Source organism: Maniola jurtina, chromosome 17 (genome assembly GCF_905333055.1).
Source record: "Maniola jurtina chromosome 17, ilManJurt1.1, whole genome shotgun sequence".
Taxonomy (NCBI): Eukaryota; Metazoa; Arthropoda; class Insecta; order Lepidoptera; family Nymphalidae; genus Maniola; species Maniola jurtina.
The window spans coordinates 7,475,101-7,498,233 of NC_060045.1; the positions used below are offsets into that span (position 1 = coordinate 7,475,101).

The 23,133-nt window shown below is 35.8% G+C and overlaps 1 protein-coding gene across 8 annotated transcripts in view; it reads right to left on the bottom strand.

The window, feature by feature from the left end:
* Positions 1 to 23,133, bottom strand: part of LOC123873606 (rap1 GTPase-activating protein 1) — a 375,763-nt gene that overhangs the window by 33,043 nt on the left and 319,587 nt on the right. The window contains exon 2 of one of the 8 annotated variants that reach the window (XM_045918519.1): positions 22,070 to 22,096. The exons of the other annotated variants lie outside the window; for them this stretch is intronic. Within the exon in view, the coding sequence (XP_045774475.1) occupies positions 22,070 to 22,096 (27 nt within the window). The remainder of the gene's footprint in view (positions 1 to 22,069; positions 22,097 to 23,133) is intronic. 8 annotated transcript variants of the gene reach the window in all.

Genomic DNA, 23,133 nt, shown 5'->3' on the forward strand with positions numbered 1-23,133 from the left:
AAAAAATCTCGTGGAAACTCTTTGATTTTCCGGGATTAAAAATAGCCTATGTCACTCTCCAGGTCTTTAACTATATCCATGCAAAAAATCACGTCGATCCGTTGGTCCGTTGCGACGTGATTGAAGGACAAACCACGTTCTTTGCAGAAGCATGTATTTGAAAAAGAAATACATTTTTAACAATTTGATCGGTAAACTTGCAACCGCGCTAACTCTGCCAAGTCATGATTTTCTTACTTCATACTAACAAATAAAGTACACACAAAATTCTAGCCTTGTATCTCACACGTTAGCCAAGGTGGCAGCAAGCTCTCAAAATACAAAATATAATATTCACAAGACAGCGTTCATTACTACTGCGCCAGGTAGCTTATCTACGGATATGCACTAGATAGTTTCAAAAATTTGGTCAATACGTAACCCTACGTTTTACGTATACGTAAAATTAAGTGTTATTTCTTGTACGATGGTCGATGGTATACCATCGTAAAAGATATAACACTTAATTTTTTCAAATTTTCATGACGGCTATTTCGAAATTTTTATTATTTGTTGTTATAGCGGCAGCGGTTCCCAGTGACTGGGGTAGACCAAATAAAAGGTGTCAAAAAAAACTGTGAAGGAGTTTCTGTTGAATGGTGGGTCGGCATAGTATGTACCTAGTATTTAAAATTATGTATTAGCATTTAGAAATATGTAAATTGAGTATAATTATGCAGGTATGGTTCAGGATAGCACTCCAGGATATAACCTACGTGGTTTAAGCTGGAGCCAACGATTGTAAGCTATAAATTTTATTTTTGGAACTTTAAAAATATAGAAATACACATTCTATGACGACTCTCTATCTATTACGGTTTGCAAGATACAGCTAGCTGATAGACAGATAGACGGAGAGACGGACGGACAGCGAAGGCATATTAGTAGGGTCCCGTTGGCATCCTTCGGGTACGGAACCCGAAAAATATAAGTAAATCTTATTCGTTTGCAACGCAAGTAAGCGTGACCATGCGTGGTTCGTTGACCCACTGCCGTGGGATCCTATTATTGTGGCAACAGTATCACAGAGCGCAAACTACTTCTTTGGTATAGGTACCAATTTGAGGACGTGATGTGATTGTCCAGTTCACACCGTGGTTCCGCCACAAAAGGAGGCCACGAAATTCAATTTGGTACAAGCTTCGCTGAATTTGTGAGAGATTTCGAAACTTTTGACGGTTGAGTAGTTTGGAGAACAGTTAGGTTGATGTGAACTTGCTCTTTATGGTCTAAACTGTATAAAATATAACAAGCCTTTACCCACGACTTCTTGTGCGTTAAATTAATAAATAAGCTTTTTTTCAACTTTGCAGCATTCTTTTGGAATTACAATACTTTTCTGAGTTAAGAAGCAGTCTCGAAAATACAATTCCAATATCGTGAAGAATTAACACAGACACACTATCTAATTTTTATAATAATAGAAGAAGATTGTTAAAATATGTGATGGGTTTCAACTGTCAGTTTTTTTTTAACTGTCTGATTGCTTAACATTGTTCTATCTATTAGCACTATTGCGCTATTGGTACATGTTTGAGATAGCAAACCTATAGACAGACAAGCCTAATTTAACTATGAAAGTATAACCAATCCTTAAATAATTGTGATAAATCTAACGAAAACGACAAATTTTCAACATCATTTAGTATCAAATATAGAAAATCGTAAATTTCATAGAACACGTTGGTTATTTTTAACCGCCAAAGTTAAAACTTCCGTGCATCAAAGCGCCTGGCGGTCTTAATATGAAATTATATTACTCGACCACGAGTTTCTGTGCCATTTCGAGTTTAACGACAATCATTGGGCAAGACATCACTTTTAACAGAACTATTTCAGTCTTGGGTATGAAAAGTAAATAATACTACAATAATAACGCTGTTTGTTATGGGCTCTTCTCAGACTCGGGCGCAATTGGAACCCGCGTAGCTTCGGTTTTAAGTTAACGTAATTAATTATCACCCCTACATCATGGTTCGACAATCTGCAATTGTACCCAATTTGAATGAATGACTTTGACTATGGCTATACATTGGATACTGTAGGTATTTAGATATTTGGGTATTTAACAGTAATATGCACAATACTCACAATACAATATCTGGTATAAATGTATTTGTTATAATCCTCATAATAATATTATGTAGAGTCCAAAGCGATAAATTCATACCAATAAATACGCAAATTCGATATAAGATTTCAGTGGTGGTTGGGTGAATAAGGTAAACATTCAGCAAACGTACGTAGAGTTGTCATATTATTACTAGAGCAGCAATTGAACCCAAGTTGGTGTACAAGTTAAGTTCACCAGTTCGTGCTTTTTGTTGTTCAGTAAATTGCCGCTAGACCTACTTTTAGTTTACCTATTAATAGGTTGTCTTTATCATAATGACGCATATATTGCAATAAATTAGTTAGTGTAAAAGAGAGAGTTAAGTTTATGTAATGTTAATTATATCCAAGTTTACGTCTTTGTAATCACTAGGTGAAGCGAGAGTGCTTTCTTGACTCCAGGTGTCTGAAATTTGCTGCGTTGTTCTAATGATTAGCTTATTCGCCTGCGACTCAGAAGGTTTCAGGTCCGTATCACAGTTCAAGCCAAAAACGTAATGCCCGTTGGTCCCGTATCTGATGTTTCTACGGTCGTATCGGAATGATATTTTCACTATAGTATGTCTAATGTGCTTGGCTGTACTTGGCTAGTCTTCGTTAAGCTTGGCTGCCGTAGCCGAAATTCCAGAATAGATTAATTATTATGAGATCTGTTGTTCTATAGTCTTACTCAATGGCGACGTAAGATTAATTTGATCAAAGTGAAAATGCTCGACATTTTCCACGCTACTTGTTTCGCGTTGCCGTCAACACTCGCACTAATGCTTCCGTCGGCTTCCAATATAAAACTTTTGATGGTGTTTATAGTTTATAGATTTATGATTGCGTTTCCGTATTGATTCGCATTGAAGGATGTTATTTTATCGATTAAAAAGCTTTTGAAAAGCAAGAAACCCGGTGAAATATTCTCTAGGTCTTTTCTGTTAGAAATAATATGAATAGCAGAAGTGGTAACGGAATGGCCAACGCCAATGATGATTGAAATTCTGTGGATAATTTTTCGAGATTTGAAATTAGGTTTATTTTATTTAACTTACCTAGTATACTGCTCTAATTCGCAAGGCAAAAAGGTTATAAAAAGGTTCCTATTTAAGTTTACTCTTGAGAGTTACCGTTGGAATGGAAAGTTGTTGTAGAAGTTAATGACATACAAGTGTAAATTAAAAATTTATAACACCCCCGACAAGTGCAGGTTACAGTAACTAGAAAAGAGCTGATAACTTTCAAACGGCTGAACTGATTTTCTTGGATTATAGCTAAGAAACTCTTGATCAAGCCACTTTTCAAACAAAAAAAACTAAATTAAAATCGCTTCATTAGTTTAGGAGCTACGATGCCACAGACAGATACACAGATACACACGTCAAACATATAACACCCTTCTTTTTGGGTCGGGGGTTAAAAACTAATTTAGCGCAGAGAATAGTGAACTTTTTGAAACTTTTTGAAAGTACTAACATAGAATATCTATAGACCGTGTGGGTGGAGTAGGATGAGGAAAGCGAAGGACCGACCGGTCTGTAAGTAATGTCCTCTGTCCAGCAGTGGACTTGTGGAGTCTAAAGGAACGATGGAGGTCTGCTATAGGATAGGATACTAGGTCAAAGTTGACGAATTGTCAATAATATTATATTATTACTATGACGGTATTAAATTAATAAGCTTGATCAACTAATTGACTAAGCAGCCGCTTTTGTAACATTGTCTGGATATGGTATCAAATATCGGTCAGTGTAAGGTTTCACTTCCTGTAGGTATTTACTATGCATATTGTATGTATAATGTATATGACTATTCGTGTTGTGAACTATCAACGCCTATGTTATTATATCACTAACCCGCGACCCAAAAAGAGGGGTGTTATAAGTTTGACGTGTGTATCTGTCTGTGGCATCGTAGCTCCTAAACTAATGAACCGATTTTAATTTGGTTTTTTTTTTTGTTTGAAAGGTGGCTTGATCGAGAGAGTTCTTAGCTATAATCCAAGAAAATCGGTTCAGCCGTTTGAAAGTTATCAGCTCCTTTCTAGTTACTGTAACCTTCACTTTTCGGGGTGTTATAAATTTTTAATTGACACTTGTTTAACTATCTCCTTAGCCCTTAATACTGTTTGAAAAATCCTATATTATTTAAGAATTTTCACGCCGCATCAATATATGAAACCATCCTGAACGTAAAAAGCGAACAGATTAATCCCTTTCCCCCAATTTAAGGGCAAATTAAGACCCAGTATAATTAATGACGGCAATACAGATTAAACGACACGTTCAACACCATCTTGCAGTCTCATTAAAAGTTGGGCAAATTTTTAGATCAACCTCTAACCACTGGAATTTCGAGAATTCCATTAATGAAACACACTTCATTAACACGCTGCGTTTACGTAAATTACTAGTAGGCAGGTATAAACAAATTCACTTTATCCATATTAATGTTATTAATGCCAAAGTGAGTTTGTCTGTCTGCTGATTTTATGGGCCACCATTTTTTTATATTTGGTACAGAAATAGCTCAAATTTTCTATCCAAATTAATGACATAAGTAGATAGATCGATAGATAAAATCTTTATTGCACACAAAAACATGAAAAGAAACATAACAAAAAAGGAAGAAACAGAAAAAAACAATTGTGTGCAAAGTCGGCCTTATTGCTTAGAGCCATACAGCAATCTCCACCAGGCAACCTTTGCTGAAAGGAGAAGCTAGTGTTGGATAGTAAGTAGTCATTTATAAACACATAACCGTTTACAAAACTCTAACTGACAAAGCTGCACTCGTATTGGATTCCCTATCATAAAAGGTTGCTTTTGATTTGATTTACCAAGAAAATAGTATACTTAGTATTATTACTATAATCCACGATAAGTATCACTTCTACCATCACATTTTGATGCAAGCTATTTATTTATTAATAATTAATTAAAAAAGGCACAGTGTAATGTTAAATTTAACTGCATCCAATCAAACGCTGTAGTAGGTAATCGAATCATATACTTACTCTATTCTAAAGTTATCGCAGTTCAAAACTAAATTACCTTGCATCAAGTGCACTGTACATGAATTTAACATCTTTAATCAAAACTTGGGTCTCCGAATTCAGTGCTTTTGAATATTAAGTGAATTTTAATTGTGCACAATGGCATGTAGTACTTATGTATTGGATTCTGAAGGAAACTTTATATAGTGTCTGGCTATGAATAACCCTTAATAATTTAAGAAGTTCCATAATTTATAGAATAGGAACCTACCTACGAATTTATCTGCATGGATTTAGATTTTTAATATAGACAAATAAATTTCAAATACATATTAAAAATTGCAGAACGTATAAAATCACTCATAAAAATTATAAAACTACGTCAAACAAAGTGAAGCAAAGAAGTGTGATCGTTTACAGGCTACTTTAAAATAATATACCTAGCTACGAATGCACAAACATACTGTTAAACAATATTTAAGCTCAAATGAAATTTCATTTGCAACTGAATGCTAAAACCGCACCTGTTTTGGAATTGCAGTGTTGAAGTGAATATTATTTTAATAACAGTTATTTGTAAGTGAAAAGCTTATTTCAATAAACCAGTAATATTAATATTAATGTATCCGTGACCGTAAAAATGTATTTTGTTCTTAAATATATACTTAATTATACTTTTATTAAAAGCTGTGATAGCCTAGTGGTAAGAACGTCCGCCTACTAATCGGAGGTCGGGGGTTCAATCCCGGGCACGCACCACTAACTTTTCAGTTATGTGCGTTTTAAGCAATTAAATATCACTTGCTTTAACGGTGAAGGAAAACATCGTGAGGAAACCTGCACGCCTGAGAGTTCTCCATGTTCTCAAAGGTGTGTGAAGTCTGCCAACCCGCATTGGGCCAGCGTGGCAGACTATGGCCTAAACCCTTCTCATTCTGAGAGGAGACCCGTACTCAGTAGTGGGGCGGAAATGGGTTGATCATGATGATACTTTTATTACTTAGCTGTTCTTCTTAGCATTCTTTATAATGCTTTATGTACTCGTACTAAACTTTTATCAAGACATATCTATATACCTAAACCTGATCTAAGCGCTAAAGTACCTACTGAAGAAACCCTCATTATTTCAACCCGGTGGAACCCCAAAAGTCGTAGAATCAAATCAGATTTTGCTGGACTATAATTGTACCCACTTCTAAAACAAGATTTGTGTAATATTTTATTTCTCGATTTTTTTACACACCAAGTATTTCTTTTTTCATAATTCAAAACATACAAAATTCACGAATGATAAAAGCACTCCATACCTATATTCAAAGTTCAAGTTGAACAAAATATTACAAAAATCTGGCACTAAACAGGAAAGCGTTGAGGAAGGCACGACGACTAGCGACCGATTGGTTTGTAATAGAAAGTAAATTGCACCGGCCGACGGTAGCTAGAGCGGTTTCAGATTAGCGTTTTTTGCGTGTATAAGTTCGTTTTTGTACGCTCCTTTCGTCACACACGCATCTCGATGAACGTAGACGCGCTTGCAAGCACATACTTACACGTGAGAGCCGTTTCCTCGTCAAAATCCATATTTCTGACTGACTGACCAATTGCATTGATTCGAGAGAATACACTAGAATAAACGCGTGTAGGTACGTATAATTTATTGAAGCGAGAAAAGTAGCGGGCGTATACCAAAACCAGCTTAAAACGCGCCGAAAACACGCAAGTGTGAAGCTGCTTTTACCTACCAATTTATACAGACCTACACGATGCATTGCCGGAAACGATTGCTGTCAACGAAAGGAAAACTTACACCCAATGCTAAAATGAAAATGCCAAATATACCAACGTTTGATAGTTAGGACACTAGGTTTCCAAAGTAAGGTTCAATATTTTTAATTCAATAATTAAATAAATAAAATACTTCTATTTTGTTTATAATTTTTATGATAGTGTTTTTACATACACTGCAAAAATTTTTTTTTTCTTACTCATAATACTTTTGGTGGTGGCCATATTCATCATTGAAAGCTTCACAAAGTATAAACATTCATTATATAATAATCAGTAGGTACTTATGATGATTTTGTGCAAAAGCTTGCATGTACTTTTTAAACCCCCGACCCAAAAAGAGGGGTGTTGAAAGTTTGACGTATGTGTGTATCTGTGTGTTTGTGTATCTGTCTGTGCCATCGGAGCTCCCAAACGAATGAACCGATTTTAATTGAGTTTTTTTGTTTAAAAGGTGGCTTGATCGAGAGTGATTATATTCAGGGTCAAACCTACGTGTTACTGAAATCAACTTTAGCATACGTATACCTACCTACGTACATACTACACCATTAATTTACGTACACGTTTAAGTCGCGAGCATGCATTTTAAACACATCAAAGCCAAACATGCACAAAATAAATATTGCAATATCGCGACGGCAAAGTGGAAACAAGTAGGTAGGCACGCAAGCAAAGTATAGGTATTGAGCGAGATATTAAAACCAAGGCCTTGAGCATTATACTCAAGAACTAAAATTAAGACTAGGTACTTATTTAGCTATTGCGATTTTTAAAAAGGACTAGACAAATTCAGTAATCTTTACCAGTTTCGACTTTTTACTATAGTAGGTAATGGGCCAAAACTTTTACAGGTTCAAAAACAGATTATTAGGTATACTTAGTGCTATTATACGTATATATATGTAGACCAGCTCACCCAGCCCGACTTCGTTCAAGTGACATTTCTAAGTCCTTTCTCAGTGCAGTTTTATGCTTTAGAAAAAATCTTCTCGCAGAGTCTAGTTTCTAGACTTATAGATCTAAAACGTAGGGACTTCGCAGTTTGTTTAAGCTACACGATGGCTGCACGTTGGTACCTATACCTATATGTGAGATATAGGTATAAAATAGATGGGTACTACTCGGTAATATTTATACCAGTCTTACAGTTAGTGTATGATTCAAACTTCGCGCGTGCTAAACCAATCATCTATTTTATTATAGCTTTATGCGTGAACTAAGTATATTATGTCCTGCCAATCGAATTTCGGTCACAGCGGCTAATCACCACAGAGATTAGCTACTCGTATCTAGATACGGAAAATAGTAAAGTACACAAAATAATGTGTGCGCAAACGCAGTGTACACTTTCATAGTCCGATGGAACGATAGGAGGAGAGAGATTAAGCGCAGGACGGATATAGTGCTTACGTGCTTTAGAGCAAGAAATATAGTCAAATCGCGATATACAGTCCGCAGACAGATAGACGGACAGACAGACAGACAGACGGACGCACAGTGGAGGCTTAGCAATAGGGTCCCATTAGCATCCTTTGGGGACAGAACCCTAAAAGTAACATAAAATAGTATGTACCTACCTTGTTACAAACCATATTATATCATCACAATTCAATTTTCCACGAAACGAGTACTTCATTAAATGCGAAATGCTATTAATAATGCGCCTGGCCGACTCGAAGTGGGGCGGCTCGTATTTTCTCATCTCTGTACTCTACTGAACAGGATATGTGGCTCTATTGTTTCGCTTCAGATGTAACGATGCTATTCACGTACCAGATCAAGGTACGACGAATAGCTAAGCTGGGTGCCCATGGGCTGTACCACAGAGTAAAGGTAGTTACCTACTAGTTAGTAACTTTATACTGTCGCCTGAGCATCTAGCAGCTCTAACAACCATAGCCAAAGTTTATAATTTTGTAGCACTACAGCCTACATTTCATTTTATTTTTATTTTTTATTTATGCAACCTTTCACCTACTAGTCATGACCCATTGCCGTTCCACTACTGAGAACGGGTTCCAAATTGAGAAGGGTTCAGGCTATTATCCAGCACACTGACCAAGTGCGTGTTGGCAAACTTCACAGACCTTTGAAAACATCATTGAGAACTCTCAGGCGTGCAGGTTTCGTCACGAATCACGATAACACGTATTAGATATACTTATTAAATCATACCATACTTATTAAATACCAACCACATTATAGTTACCAGATAGATAAGCAATCATATTATTTTATTTTTAAAGAACAGGACAAATCAGGAGCAAAATCTAGTTCAAATAAAGTATGCCTCCGAGGAACAATAATCTTAAGCAAAATCTTAAGTCTATTTGATAAAAGAGGCTCGTTATAATTTCAGATAAGAATACGAGTATTTTGCTTAGCGTAGTATGTAGGCACTACGTACCTATAGGTAGGTACCTTTTACAAATGCGATTTACTTGTTGGTTTGTCCTTCTATCACGCTGCAATGGGGCAATGATTTTTGCATGGATATAGTCAAAGATCTGGAGAGTGACATTTATGCTACCCTTTATCCTGGAAAATCTCAGAGTTCACACGAAATTTTTGAAAACCAAAATCCACGTGAACGAAGTTATGGGCAACAGCTAGTATTTAATAAAAGCTGCCTTTATTTTGAAGCTTCAATAACTCAACTATAAAATAGCATGAAATCTGAAGACCACGAATATAAAAAAAAAATTATAAATTTTTATTATAACTAACGCTTCACGCTTATTTGAAGAGAAAACTGTACAGCCATAATTTTCCATAAAAAGCATGACGTCATTATTTCTTTAAAAAGTAACTGACTCTAAAATCTATAAGTAATATCATAAGCATGGAACTTAGTTGTGGAAAATGTGAATAATTTTATTCTAAAGCTCTAGGGAAAATGAGAACTCATTGACATAATTCCAGAGAGGAAAGTCTTTCGAGAAGTTAACATTAAAAACGCGGGAGAGAAAAGAGAACTCTCCATAAGGCGCCGTAATTGCGTTTATCGGAGCGGTAAATGAGCGTTGCAAGCGCCTAGGTACACTGGTGACCACAAAATACAGAAAAAGTCTAGAAGTGGTAAATATTACTGTGTCTACGTCTAGTGAAACATTATTACACTGCACAAGTGCTGCAAAAAAAATTATGTGTCGAGATAAAAAATAAAATTTAAAACTATGAACTAACAGTGTTTTAGAGTTCCATACCTCAAAAGGAGAAAGTTAACCCTTATAAGATTACTTTGTTTTCTGTCTGTATGTCTGTCAAGAAACCTATAGGGTACTTCCTGTTGATCTAGAATTTTGCAAGGTAGGTAGATCTTATTGCACAAGCAAGAGAAAAATACGTAAAACATGAATTTGTGCTTACATCACAAAAAATTGTTGTTTTGTACGATGGTTCGGAACCCTTCGTGTCTGACTCCAACTCGCAACTGACCGGTTTTATTTGGATTTTCAAAAGCGGGAAATACATAGTTGCTAAGTGAAATAATTCATGATTGAATTCCGTGTTGTGAGGGCAAAAAGTTGAAGGTTACATTCATTTTATATTGCCTTGTGTGTTGCGTGTATTACTAGGATATATCTTCTAACTATGAAAACAATGAAATTATTTATAGTAATGAGTCAAGCTCAAGCGTCGATAGATTAAAAATCATAGATGTTTTAATGCCCACTTAAGAATAAATAAACAATAATAAGTAAAACTCTTTCGAAGGAAAAAAATAATTTTTCAATAAACTACTCAACGACGTTAAGGTCAATGCACCCTGACTTTATTGACCTTAATATTTATGTTTGAGCACAGACTCTTTCATAGTATCCTTACACCCGAACAAGCCGGATTCCGAAAAGGCTTCAGTAAAATAGATCAAAGAAGACTGATGAGTATAATCGGCTACTTTTCTCGCGTTTGTGGACTGTGAGAAAGCCTTCGATTCGATGGAAACTTTGACTGTATACGTATTAAAGTCGAGATGCCGGATTGACTACTGGCATATCCAAGTCCTGAAGTAGGTAGTTTTACGAAAACGGCATCATATCAGTTCGTATAAAGGATCAGACTACTAGACCAATCTGATAGCAGCTGGGAGTGCGTCGGGGTGACATACTTAATATATTTGTTTTCAATACATGAACTACAAGAAATATGTACTGGTGTTCCTAGGTTGAGGAATTGCAATTTATAAAGTGTAATACAAAAAATCTTCTGCTTATTAAAAATATTCATAAACAAATGACTCACAATCACTTACCATACAGTCTTGCACTTCTCAGATTGATTCTTGTTTTTATACCAACAGATGGATGACGCAAATATCCTCAAAGTTCATTGATATAATTGAGTAGCTTCTCGCACGTTCTCGATGACTTATTATTGCTACATGAATATAGATTCACCTTTGTGACCGATAATATGTGCTATGCCACTAGTAACCTTGTTGTGTTCGGCTTTATTAAAATTAATGAGAGATATCAAGTATTGATAACGAGTATCCATCTGACAATTATATGACGGAATCATTAAAACACACGTCGCATAATGAACCACTCCCAGAAACGGCAACGCCAAGTGAATCTGGCATTATTCAGAAAAATTCATAATTGTGAACGGGAGTATTCCCCACAAAGCGGCTGCTGAGCGCTAGGATCGCGTCATTGCATTGTGTTGACACAAAAACGCACCAGAGCTAATTTTCCATGCACTCGCTCTTCAATACTATTATGAGGATGCTAGTAGTATGAACGTTGGGTATACGGGACCGCCAAATAAGGCTAAATTATCATCATTATCAACCGGTCCACTACATTATCAATCCACTGCAGATATAGTTCTCTTGTAGGGGCACAGGCCATAATCTTACGCCACGCGCCTGTATCCAACGGCTCCCAACGACTCCTTTGATGTTTGTTTGATCTAGGCGGGGTCTTCCAACGTTGAGCTTCCCGGTGCCAGCTCGTTTTTAGCACCATGGAACCCCAACTCTGTCAGTTTTTCGAACTATGTGCTTTGCAAATTGCCACTTCGGATTCGCAACCTGTTGAACTATGTCAGTTACCCTTTTTCTCCTCCGGATATCCTAATTTCTGATTTGATCACCTAAAGAGACTCCAAGTATACCTCTTTCCATCGCCCGCTAAGTGACTCTAAGCTTTATTATGAGGTCCATAAATTATTAACGATCATGTCTCGGATCTATATCACTGGCAATAATACCAGACAAACAAGACTATAGAACTCCTATAAAGAACAAAAAAGCACCTTATAATTAGTTTTGCAGACAAACCGGACAAGAATTTTCCAAATTCCTTTTAAACTAAGATTCTCACAATTAGTTTAAATTTAAAGAAGAAAATCGAAGCTAAAAAAAGATACGAGAAACACAATAGTTAGATGTTAGCCAACTTTAAAGTTTTAAACCGTATAGCTTCGGAATCGTAATTGTGGAGTCGGATTTCGTAAACTACGTCGGGGAATTAGTTGTCTGTTCGGTATCGAGAGTTGTGAATTAGAGCGCTCGAGAGAAAACCAACTTGGAATAATAGGTCTGCACTTTGCGCAGTCAGCTTTATGTGCAAAACGTTAGAATGGTTAGAAGCTGGCGCATTAGCGGGAATAATATAGTCGAGATTCTGATATTTCCCATGTGGCTACTGAAAACATGTAGACTCTACATCTGTGATAACCGAGCAGATAAAACAAATATAACGCGCTCAAGGTTTAAACAAGTCAAAAAGGGTAATGAATAATGATATCACTACATAGTATACAAGTGTAAATTAAAAATTTATAACACCCCCGACGATCCAAAGTATCTGAGTTTTCCAAAACATCATTTTCAAATAAATAATTATGTATTTAGGCAACGTCCATCTTGACAGCTTGACATTTGTCTATTGACATAATATTATGAACCTAACGGTTATCTAACCTTCTTTTCTACAAGAAAACTAGAAAAGAGCTGATAACTCTTAAACGGCTGAACCAATTTTTTTAGATTATAGCTAAGAACACTCTCGATCAAGCCACCTTTCAAACAAAAAAAACTAAATTAAAATCGGTTCATTCGTTTAGGCGCTACGATGCCACAGACAGATACACAGATACACAGATACACAGATACACACGTCAAACTTATAACACCCCTCTTTTTGGGTCGGGGGTTAAAAACAAAGTCGCTTCCCTGTCTGTCTGTCCCTATATATGCTTAGATCTTTAAAACTACGTAACGGATTTTGATGCAATTTTTTTAATAGATAGAGTGATTCAAGAGGAAGGTTTATATGAATAATACATGCATCCTAAATCCACGCGGGCGTAGCTGCGGGCATCAGCTAGTATTTTATAATATTACAAATAGCACATACAAAAGTGTGTGTCTATTTGTCTATTACTTTTCACAGCCCATCCCCTTAACCAATTTTGACGATAGTTGGTGCAGAAATAACTCGCCTCCTAAGAAAGATAGTCAAAGAGTCTCTCCGGGATTTTTAAAAAATCCAGCCGACGCGACGTAGTTAAGTTACCTACTTAGCTTATAAATAAAGTAATATTGAAGGAATAGGTATTTAACAACACAAAAGACAAGATACTCAAATTAATTGAAAATGAAAATAATGATCTCAAATTACTCACAAAACGACAACTTAAGAATCTTATGACGTAGTGACTTTTACTTGCACAGAAGATTTACAGTTAGTTTAAAGAAAGTGACAAGACACGCATGATATAAATGAGGCTCAAGTGCCCACTGTGCACATATGCGACCAGAAAGTGTACACAAAAGAGCGAACTGTATCAGGTTTACGACAGACACAGTTATGCGACACACATTGTTGGCCAAAAAAGATAAGGTCTATTGTGTACAAACGACGAATGTTGAGGAATTTTTCCCATTTTGGTCGGCCTCGCATTTCGGCTGTGTGAATTACACCTGCAGACATAAACTTGAAAGTCAAACAAGTTTAATGATGACTCACTTCACTTGAAATTAATGTTCATACTCTTGAAAATATTCAAGGTCACGCGCGTGATGATGATCTTAAACCGCGAAATAACAGATGATTGCGGTTGTAAAATTAACAATATGTCAAGGACTCTTTGAATAACGACGAAATGATTCAACAATAAATTAACAAACTTATTTGAACTTTTAGACTTAAAATTAAGGTCTATTTTTAACCCCCGACCCAAAAAGAGGGGTGTTATAAGTTTGACGCGTGTATCTGTGTGTCTGTGTATCTGTTTATCTGTGTATCTGTGTATCTGTGTATCTGTGTATCTGTGTATCTGTGTATCTGTGTATCTGTGTATCTGTCTGTAGCATCGTAGCGCCTAAACGAATGAACCGATTTTAGTTTAGTTTTTTTTGTTTGAAAGGTGGCTTGATCGAGAGTGTTCTTAGCTATAATCTAAAAAAATTGGTTCAGTCGTTTAAGAGTTATCAGCTCTTTTCTAGTTTTCTTGTAGAAAAGAAGGTTAGATAACCGTTAGGTTCATAATATTATGTCAATAGACAAATGTCAAGCTGTCAAGATGGACGTTGCCTAAATACATAATTATTTATTTGAAAATGATGTTTTGGAAAACTCAAATACTTTGGATCGTCGGGGCTGTTATAAATTTTTAATTTACACTTGTATTATATTTTATAACGAATACCTTAGATATTACTGATACACACTGAAGTTACAAGAAGGAAATTGAAGTGATACACCTAAAGACGATTTATAATAATTGATCTAATAGTTTGTTAATTTAAGTTAGAGCTTATAAAAAAACAAACAAAATAAAATAAATACACATAACAGTCGAAATTGAATTGAATCAGGTCATAAAATTCGCGGTCAGCACCAAATAAACGATTCGGTGGAAAACTACAATCAATCTACTGTAAAACCGATTCAATTCGTCTGTTACTGGGTTGTCAATACGTCGGAAATATTACTGGGTATACAAGTTCTTCAATTGCGAAGGTACCTTGTATACTTCCCATATCTCTGCCCATATTTAGATATGAAAGCGTGCTGGTCGGTTTGTTCTTCAATCACATGGCAACGAAGCATCGAAATGATTGTTTGCATAGAGGTAGAGAAATCGATAAATCAAAGAGTTCCCACGGTATTTTTAAAAACCACAGACACGCACAGATAAACCAACAGACAGACAACGAAGTGATCCTATAAGGAAGGACAGACGGACAGACAGACAGACAGACAGACAGACAGGACCCTATAAGGGTTACTTTTTTCTCTGGAGATGCGGAACCCTAAAAAACGAAAAAATCAGTAACCGGAACATGGCTCGCGTGAGAAAAAGCTTGCCTTGTCTCGGTGCTATCGAGAAAATTGCGTATTCCATAATCTAAGTTTATGCAAATTTTAATGAGGGGAAAAGACTCCCATCATTTTCATACTCAACTACGAGTATGTATCGTTAAGACGAGAATATTTAAATTGTATGGAAATAACATAATTAAACTATCGTCGGTTCTAAAAAATGCGCTATGCTCGGTTGTACGATGCATCGGTGCAGAGGCTACTTTTTCAATAGGTACTGAAAATATGTACGGAACAAGATTCGGCTGCATTGGGCGTATCGAGGAAAAGCCGATGACGTTGGTGATGACCTCTGTCTGCTTAAGCTTTTAAAAGCGCGCACGATGCTGCTGAAATCTGAAAAATCCTGCTCTCGCTATGGAACGTTTCCACATTAAGTAGCCATATGCGATTGACTATATTTTTATTAACGTTATTTTCTTCTGATTTTCCAGTATAAAAAGCTAGCAAACAGACGGATACACATTTGCATTTATAATAAGTACTAATAGGTATGGATAGGCACACACTTGACCACAATTCCACCTGATAGCAAGTGACGATGTGGCCTAGTATTCACTCTTGTTGAGATACTCGAGATTATAATTGGTAGGAAATACAGATCGCGGAAGAGTATTTCAAATCCCAGCTATGCGTATGCTTCCATTTCAATGCACCAAATATTCAGGCTATTCCCAATTATAAGTTAAATCGCTTTCTAGGACGAAATACACCATAAACCACTACGAAACAACTTCAAAACAAACAATATCGGAACATATTACAGCTGTGCATTCAATAACATCTTCGTTACCATGCACAAATATTTGCTCACACGACTTCGAGCTTTACCGCTATTTACATAACAACTAATTCGGCTCGCAGCTCTCATCTGCATTGCTTCAGGCATGGAGCGAAGGCGTATTGCGGGCCATGTAGGTCGCTGGATTGAATTTTAGTCTTCGATTGACAATGGATTCAATCAACCGCGCAGTTCATTATACCAGCGCTTTATTAGTTTGATCTAGTGTTGCGAAATATGCTATCGATTCGAATGCAGATAATATTGATTACTTGCAGTATGAATGTTAAAATCAACTCGCTGCCTACCATTATTTTCCAATATGAATGTTAACATTTTATTCGCTCACTTATTTTCATTAACCCCTGACCCAAAAAGAAGGGTGTTATAAGTTTGACGTGTGTATCTGTCTGTGACATCGTAGCCCCTAAACGAATGAACCGGTTTTAATTTAGTTTTTTTGTTTGAAAGATGGCTTGATCGAGAGTGTTCTTAGGTATAATCCAAGAAAATCGGTTCAGCTGTTTGAAAGTTATCAGCTATTTTCTAGTTACTGTAACCTTCACTTGTCGGGGGTGTTATTTAATTTACACTTGTTTTCTGTTAGTTTCCCAACTGCAATATCATCTAGCGTAACTTATTCGATTGTTTTTTTTAATAATACGAAGCGAAATTGATTTACGTACACCTACATACTACATGGAACTACTATTGTGTTGCCCTTGCCTGCAATGTCACTTGGTGGTAAGTGATGTTTCAGTCTAAGATAGAAGCGGGCCAACTTGGAAGGGGTTCCTATGGCAATTCAATGGAACCCATACCTCTTATTGGTTTCTATGTACTTTCTACACGGCATCGTATCGCTAAATTGCCTGAACTTACTAAAGTAAAATTTGAATATTCAAAGGCACTTGTGAAGGTGTATTTTGAATAAAAAATATTTCACCACTGAAAGCAGGACTGAAAGAATTTATTTTATAAACAACCAACGACATTTTCAAAGAGTTTTCAAAGTAAAACCACTGGCGTTTGTTTTCAAAGCTTACACTACATGTGACAGGACCCCTCTTAAAGTATATTGGTGCTCCTTGAAAGGTAAATTTGCCGTAAGCTACTGTAGGATATTGACAAGTTTGAACATCCAATGCTCCTTTTCCTTTACATTTCCTGTCAATACAAAATAGGAAAAGGCATTACTGTGACTACAAACTGGAATCCTAGATAATGCCTTTATTAACATTACTGCCTTTTGCTCTAGGATTCGCCCACGTAAAATCTTTGTGGATTCATTCCAATCTAAGATCTTAGTGCACATATTTTGACGAATCACCACAATCAACCACAATCTTACTAGTATTTGTCTGACTAGCGTTTGAGAAATTGGGTAAGTAATTTTTATTTTTTTTCTTGATTATCACAACACATTATAAATTAAAATCCCCCGACACGCTGAGGTTAAAAAACCTAAATTCACCTGGACGAAGTTATTAGTATTTAAGATGATCTCAAATAGTGTATATAATGTAACACAAGTGTAAATTAAAAATTTATAACACTCCCGACAAGTGAAGGTTACAGTAACTAGAAAGAGCTGATAACTTTAAAACTGGATCGATTTTCTTGGATTATAGCTAAGAACACTCTCGATGAAGCCACCTTTTAAACAAAAAAAAAAACTAAATTAAAATCGGTTCATTCGTTTAGGAGCTACGATGCCACAGACAAATACACAGATACACACGTCAAACTTATAACACCCCTCTTTTTGGGTCGGGGGTTAAAAAGTTTGCCAGCTTTTCACAGCTCACCCGTTTCACCGATTTTGAAGAGTTCTCTCAGGTTTTAAAAAAAAAAACTAAATTCACCTCGCCGAAGTTATTACTATTTAAGATGATCTGAAATAGTGTATTATAAATAGAGTATGTAATGTAACAAAAGGCATTAACCAATGTTAATCAGCCCATAAACCGTAGAGTAATAAAAAGTATAATCAAGCTGTCTATCGTGATGTTTGGGCGGGCGCGGGCGTCGCGCTAGGCGGGCGGTCGTCGACCCCGCTAATAATTTCCGTTTACCTGCCAACCAGTCGCTAGGCCAGACTTTAGACTTTATGAAACGCTGTATAAACTGAGTCAGTGTATTTTTGAGCCTATTTTCATTTTTATCACTACCCATAGTATAGATACGAAAGTACGTTTGATTTTTTGGTTTGTTGGTTGATTGGTTTATCCTTTAATCACGTTGCAACGGAACAACCTGATTTTTTGCCTGGATATAGTTAAAGAACCTGAAGAGTGATATAGGTTAGGTACTTTTTATCCCAAAAAATCAAAACTATTTAATCTAAAAACCTAAGTACACGCCGACGAATAATTTGCGTTCATGAACCTACTCGTAGATGCTTAAATCTAACATTAATATAATATGAGGCCCTGTCAGGACATCACGAATATTCCAAGATGCAAGCTATCTCTATACCGGCAAAGCTGTGCCGCCAAGCGGTACCAAGTATCGGCGGTATCAACGGCAAACTTGTTTCAGGATTTAAAAAAACCTTTCATAAAAATTGGTTAAACGGACGGTATGTCATATTTATAATATTAGTATGGATATGAGTTTACTTGTAACTGACACCTTAGAAGCATCACCAGAGTTACGTACGTTTACAGTAGAGCATAAATTGAGCTCGAGCACCAACTACACTCAGGCTGAGTCAGGCACTCAGGCTACCTCATACTCGAGCCAACATACTAATTGACGATATCGAATTTTCCAAGTTTCAAGCTCGGGAGAACTCAGGCTTTCAAATTCCAATTTTAAACTAGAAATACGATAGGCTGGGAAGTTTTATAATAATATTATACGCTCGACGAGTTATGGGTACTTATTACTTAGTTGCAAGTTCGCTAAAGATGTTATTTCAATATTATATTGTCAGAAGTTTGATGATGTGATAAAGACTGACAGGTTTCCGTGAAATACCCTACTTATATACCTATCTAAGTATACACACAGTAACGTAGGTGAGGAATTTCGGGCAATGGAGTTGCGAGTAAATTATCAAGTGTTGCAACACATTCTGTAGACTAATGGAACTCTATAATTTTCCATGCTTTCTTAGTTAGAAATACCCTAAACTTATTATATTGAAACATTAGTTTGACTCTGCACTCTAATAAAATAAAATATTATAATTGCATAATACGTAGCTACTAGCCATGTTAGTAAAATTATTACTTTTCTTATATTAAAAATACAAAAACAAAGCTCTTAAAGAGATTTATGTATAATTACGTAATATCAATTGTTTTGTCATGCATAATAATTAATTGTGGGAACACATTTTTTGTTGTACTATAGAGCGTTCAACCTCCATGTCTCGACGACGTAACTAGTGATTAATTGAAAACTTGAAGCTGTAATTATAATGGATTCTTAGCAAAAGCAGGTGGTTCAGTAGCATTTAAACAAGATCCACCCAGACCAATCTGTTGATTAAAACCTATAAGAGAATTAGCCCTAGCGCGCTCATCAATGCTTATTCCCATATACTTACTTAGGTGAAATTCACAATAGTAACAAATCAAACTAAATGAAATTTTGTAGAGAGGTACGTTCTAGAAACCAATATCTTTCTTTGTCTGTGGTTTGTCAGATTTCCATAAAAATGTGTAGTTCCAAAGTAACCCGAGCTCAAAGATGTATGTACAGTCAGCAACAAAGCTAGGTTTGCTGTTTGCACCCGTCTATAGACGCTTGTACTGGTGGCGGGTGCAAAGTGCAAACCTAGCTTTGTTGATAACTGTACACCTTTAAGCCGGTTGAGTGGATGTTAGACATGTTAGCAACACAGCTAGCCTACAAGTCAAGAAAGTACGACTATATGAAAATTGAAACAATACCTTTTTACCCGTCTTAAAGAAATACTAAAAGGGTCACTAACTTCACGGCTCAGCACTCGAGTGCTAGCCCTTTTGTGCGAAGGTAATTTTTGGAAGCTTAGGTGTTGAGGGCCGCTGTCTTACGTTGAATTGCTGAACATTATACACAACTGTTATAAGTGGCATGCCCTAGTAAATCTTGAGAGGACTTGAAGAAAAGTTCCTGGATTTATTTTTTAACTTTTCCGTCTTTACCAAAGCTTTGTTATATTAGTATCATCTCAGTTTATGTGGGGAAGTGTATTTACGAAATCTGAAACAGTTTTTATCTCACAAAATCACAAACTTAAAATGTGTAAAAATAATCATTAATGAATTCTTTAATTAATTAATGGACGACAAATTTCATTTCATTTAGATTTCATTTCATTTCATTTCAAAGCTATGTGGAAGCAACCGGTGGACCTTTCAGTTCCCCACAAAATGGTTTAATGAATGGTTACATTAACAATATTGTAACTTTTCTATGATTTGAAAACAACAACTGCTGAGTTTCTTGCCGGCTTTTCTCAGTAGAAATTACTTTCCGAACCGGTGGTAGTATGTGGTGGTGGTATGGTCAAATGGTGATTTTGTCTTGAAAAGAGACGGAGTACGTTAACATGTAATAGAATAAATAGTAAGACGGATATAAGGAGCTCCATCCATCTTAAATTACGGAACAGAAAATAATGAGGTATTGTTGGAATCTGTAGAGTAATAATACGAAAAGTTGAATCGTCAAAGAATAAAGCATTGAAACTTCTATACACATTTGTGCTTGAAAACACAATTTCTTTTCAAAACGTAACTACAGCTTTCGTTTAATAGAAAACCCCAGTTAGATTTGTTATGAGATCCCAGATTATATTCCGCGTAAATAAACTGCATTGTGCAATGAAAACTTTAAAGTATTGAGAGCCAAGATAATATTCTGGCATGAATACACCCAAGTTTGCGGCTTTCAAATGAAAAATTCAGAGCGGGTTTTGAATGAGCGGTTATGGAGAAAGGGAGGAAAAAAAATTGTACGCCACCGACAAAACAGCGGTTACGTTGCCAAACAAGAAACGCCTTTTCATAAAGCGGCTGCATTTTCCTAAAGTTTATTATTCGGTTTATATTTTCAACGACGTAAGCGGCGTATGTGTAACTAGTTTGTACTGTAAATGAAAAACTTCATTTGCCAATTTTTTATGAGAATATTTAGATTTTTAGGGTTCCGTACCTCAAAAGGAAATAAGGAACCCTTATAGGATCACTTTGTTGTCTGTCTGTCTGCCTACCTGTCTATCTATCTGTCCGTCTATCCATCTGTCGTGTCAGTTAAGAAAACCACTTCGAAGTTAAGAAAAGGGTAGGTACTTCCCGTTGATCTTGAATCATGAACTTTGGCAGGTAGGTAGGTCTTATACCTAGGTAAAGGGAGAAATCCGAAAACCATGAATTTGTAATTATATCACACAAAAAAATTTAAATATGTTCTCAAAAAACTTAATTTACTAAATCGCACATAGATGGCGCAGTCCGTTATTAACTTGCAGTGTTCTGCAAAAAAGTGTGAGGCATACTTTGTATGATGGTACGGAACCTTTCGTCTGCGAGTCCGACTCGCACTTGACCGGTTTTTTAACCGACTTCAAAAAAGGAGGAGGTTCTCAATTCGTCGGAATCTTTTTTTAAATGAAAACTTCTTTAGGCACGTTGGGCAATTTTGGGTAAAAACTAGATCGCATCATCAACATGCTTATGTTAATAGTGCTCAAAGTGCCGATAGAAAGATGTAAAAACTAAACGAAATAGTATTAAATTTTAATTTTTGATACTACAATTGATTTGAACGTCCAAAAAACATTGCTATTTCTTAGTTTTAAGTTATCAATTCTGTGGGCAGTCTCCACTGTAATTTTTTTTTTCCAAACACTACTTTAGTACGTAGAATACCTACATTTTTGCGTAACAAAGATGTAACACGCTCACTAGAAGAAATTATATAAAATGGTTTTAGCAAGCATCGTAGCAGAACTTCAACACCTGGTGATAGTAGGCATTTGGAAGTACATAGTTTTAAGAACAAATAATCTTTCATACCCAAATCCGAATTCTGTCTTACCAAAACGTTATTATTCTCCAAAAATACCTGTAACAAACAATATCAAACTTTAAAACAATGAAATCATCAATAACTAAGAAACAAATACGCAAACTAACAATAACCGTAAAACATGAATGTAGACTTAATACATATATACAACGTGATATTTTAACCCCCCACCCAAAAAGAAGGGTGTTATAAGTTTGACGTGTGTATCTATTATGTATCTGTCTGTGGCATCGTAGCTCCTAAACTAATGAACCGATTTTATTTTATTTTTTTTGTTTGAAAGGTGGGGCTTGATCGAGAGTGTTCTTCGAGAGTGAATCCAAGAAAATCGGTTCAGCCGTTTGAAAGTTATCAGCTTTTTTCTAGTTACTGTAATCTTCACTTGTCGGGGGTGTTATAAATTTTTAATTTCCACTTGTACAGTATCTAAACGGTACGTCCAATCAATCTAACATATAACAAAGTTTTATAAAATGTTTTATGATTTAAAAAATTACCTAAGTATTTTTTATTGAGTTTTTTCTTATTGTTTATTTATTTTCCTTGACAGTCTGAGCCCTGTCTATCCGGATTATTCTCAGAATGCCTACATTATGAAACGACAAAAGCATTATACAAAGGATAGCTTTGAACAGCGTTGTCTTTACGACGTGGCTGCCGTTAAGCCAACTAAGCCTGCTGAAATGCAGGAATTAGCATTAAGCTCTGACAAAGACTACCTATAATATGGTCTATATTCCTATGTTTATAAATCATCTTATTACGTTGAAAACTATTGTAATGTTGTCATAAATAACACTAAAATATGCAAATAATAACTCATTATTCTGTAAATACGTATCTATGTATAAATATACCTAATCTAATTTTTTTTAAAGAATATTAGCCATGTTAAACAAGACTAATATTCCCCTTTCCCCTCCAATTAAGAGGGCTGTCTCCGTCACTCGTTTCATACAAACGTAGTTCCAATTTCATTTGAATATTAAGCAACCAAAGTCCATGAAATTTTGCAGACATATTCTAGAAACTAATATCTATGTCTGTGGTTTTCCAGATTTCTGTTAAAATAT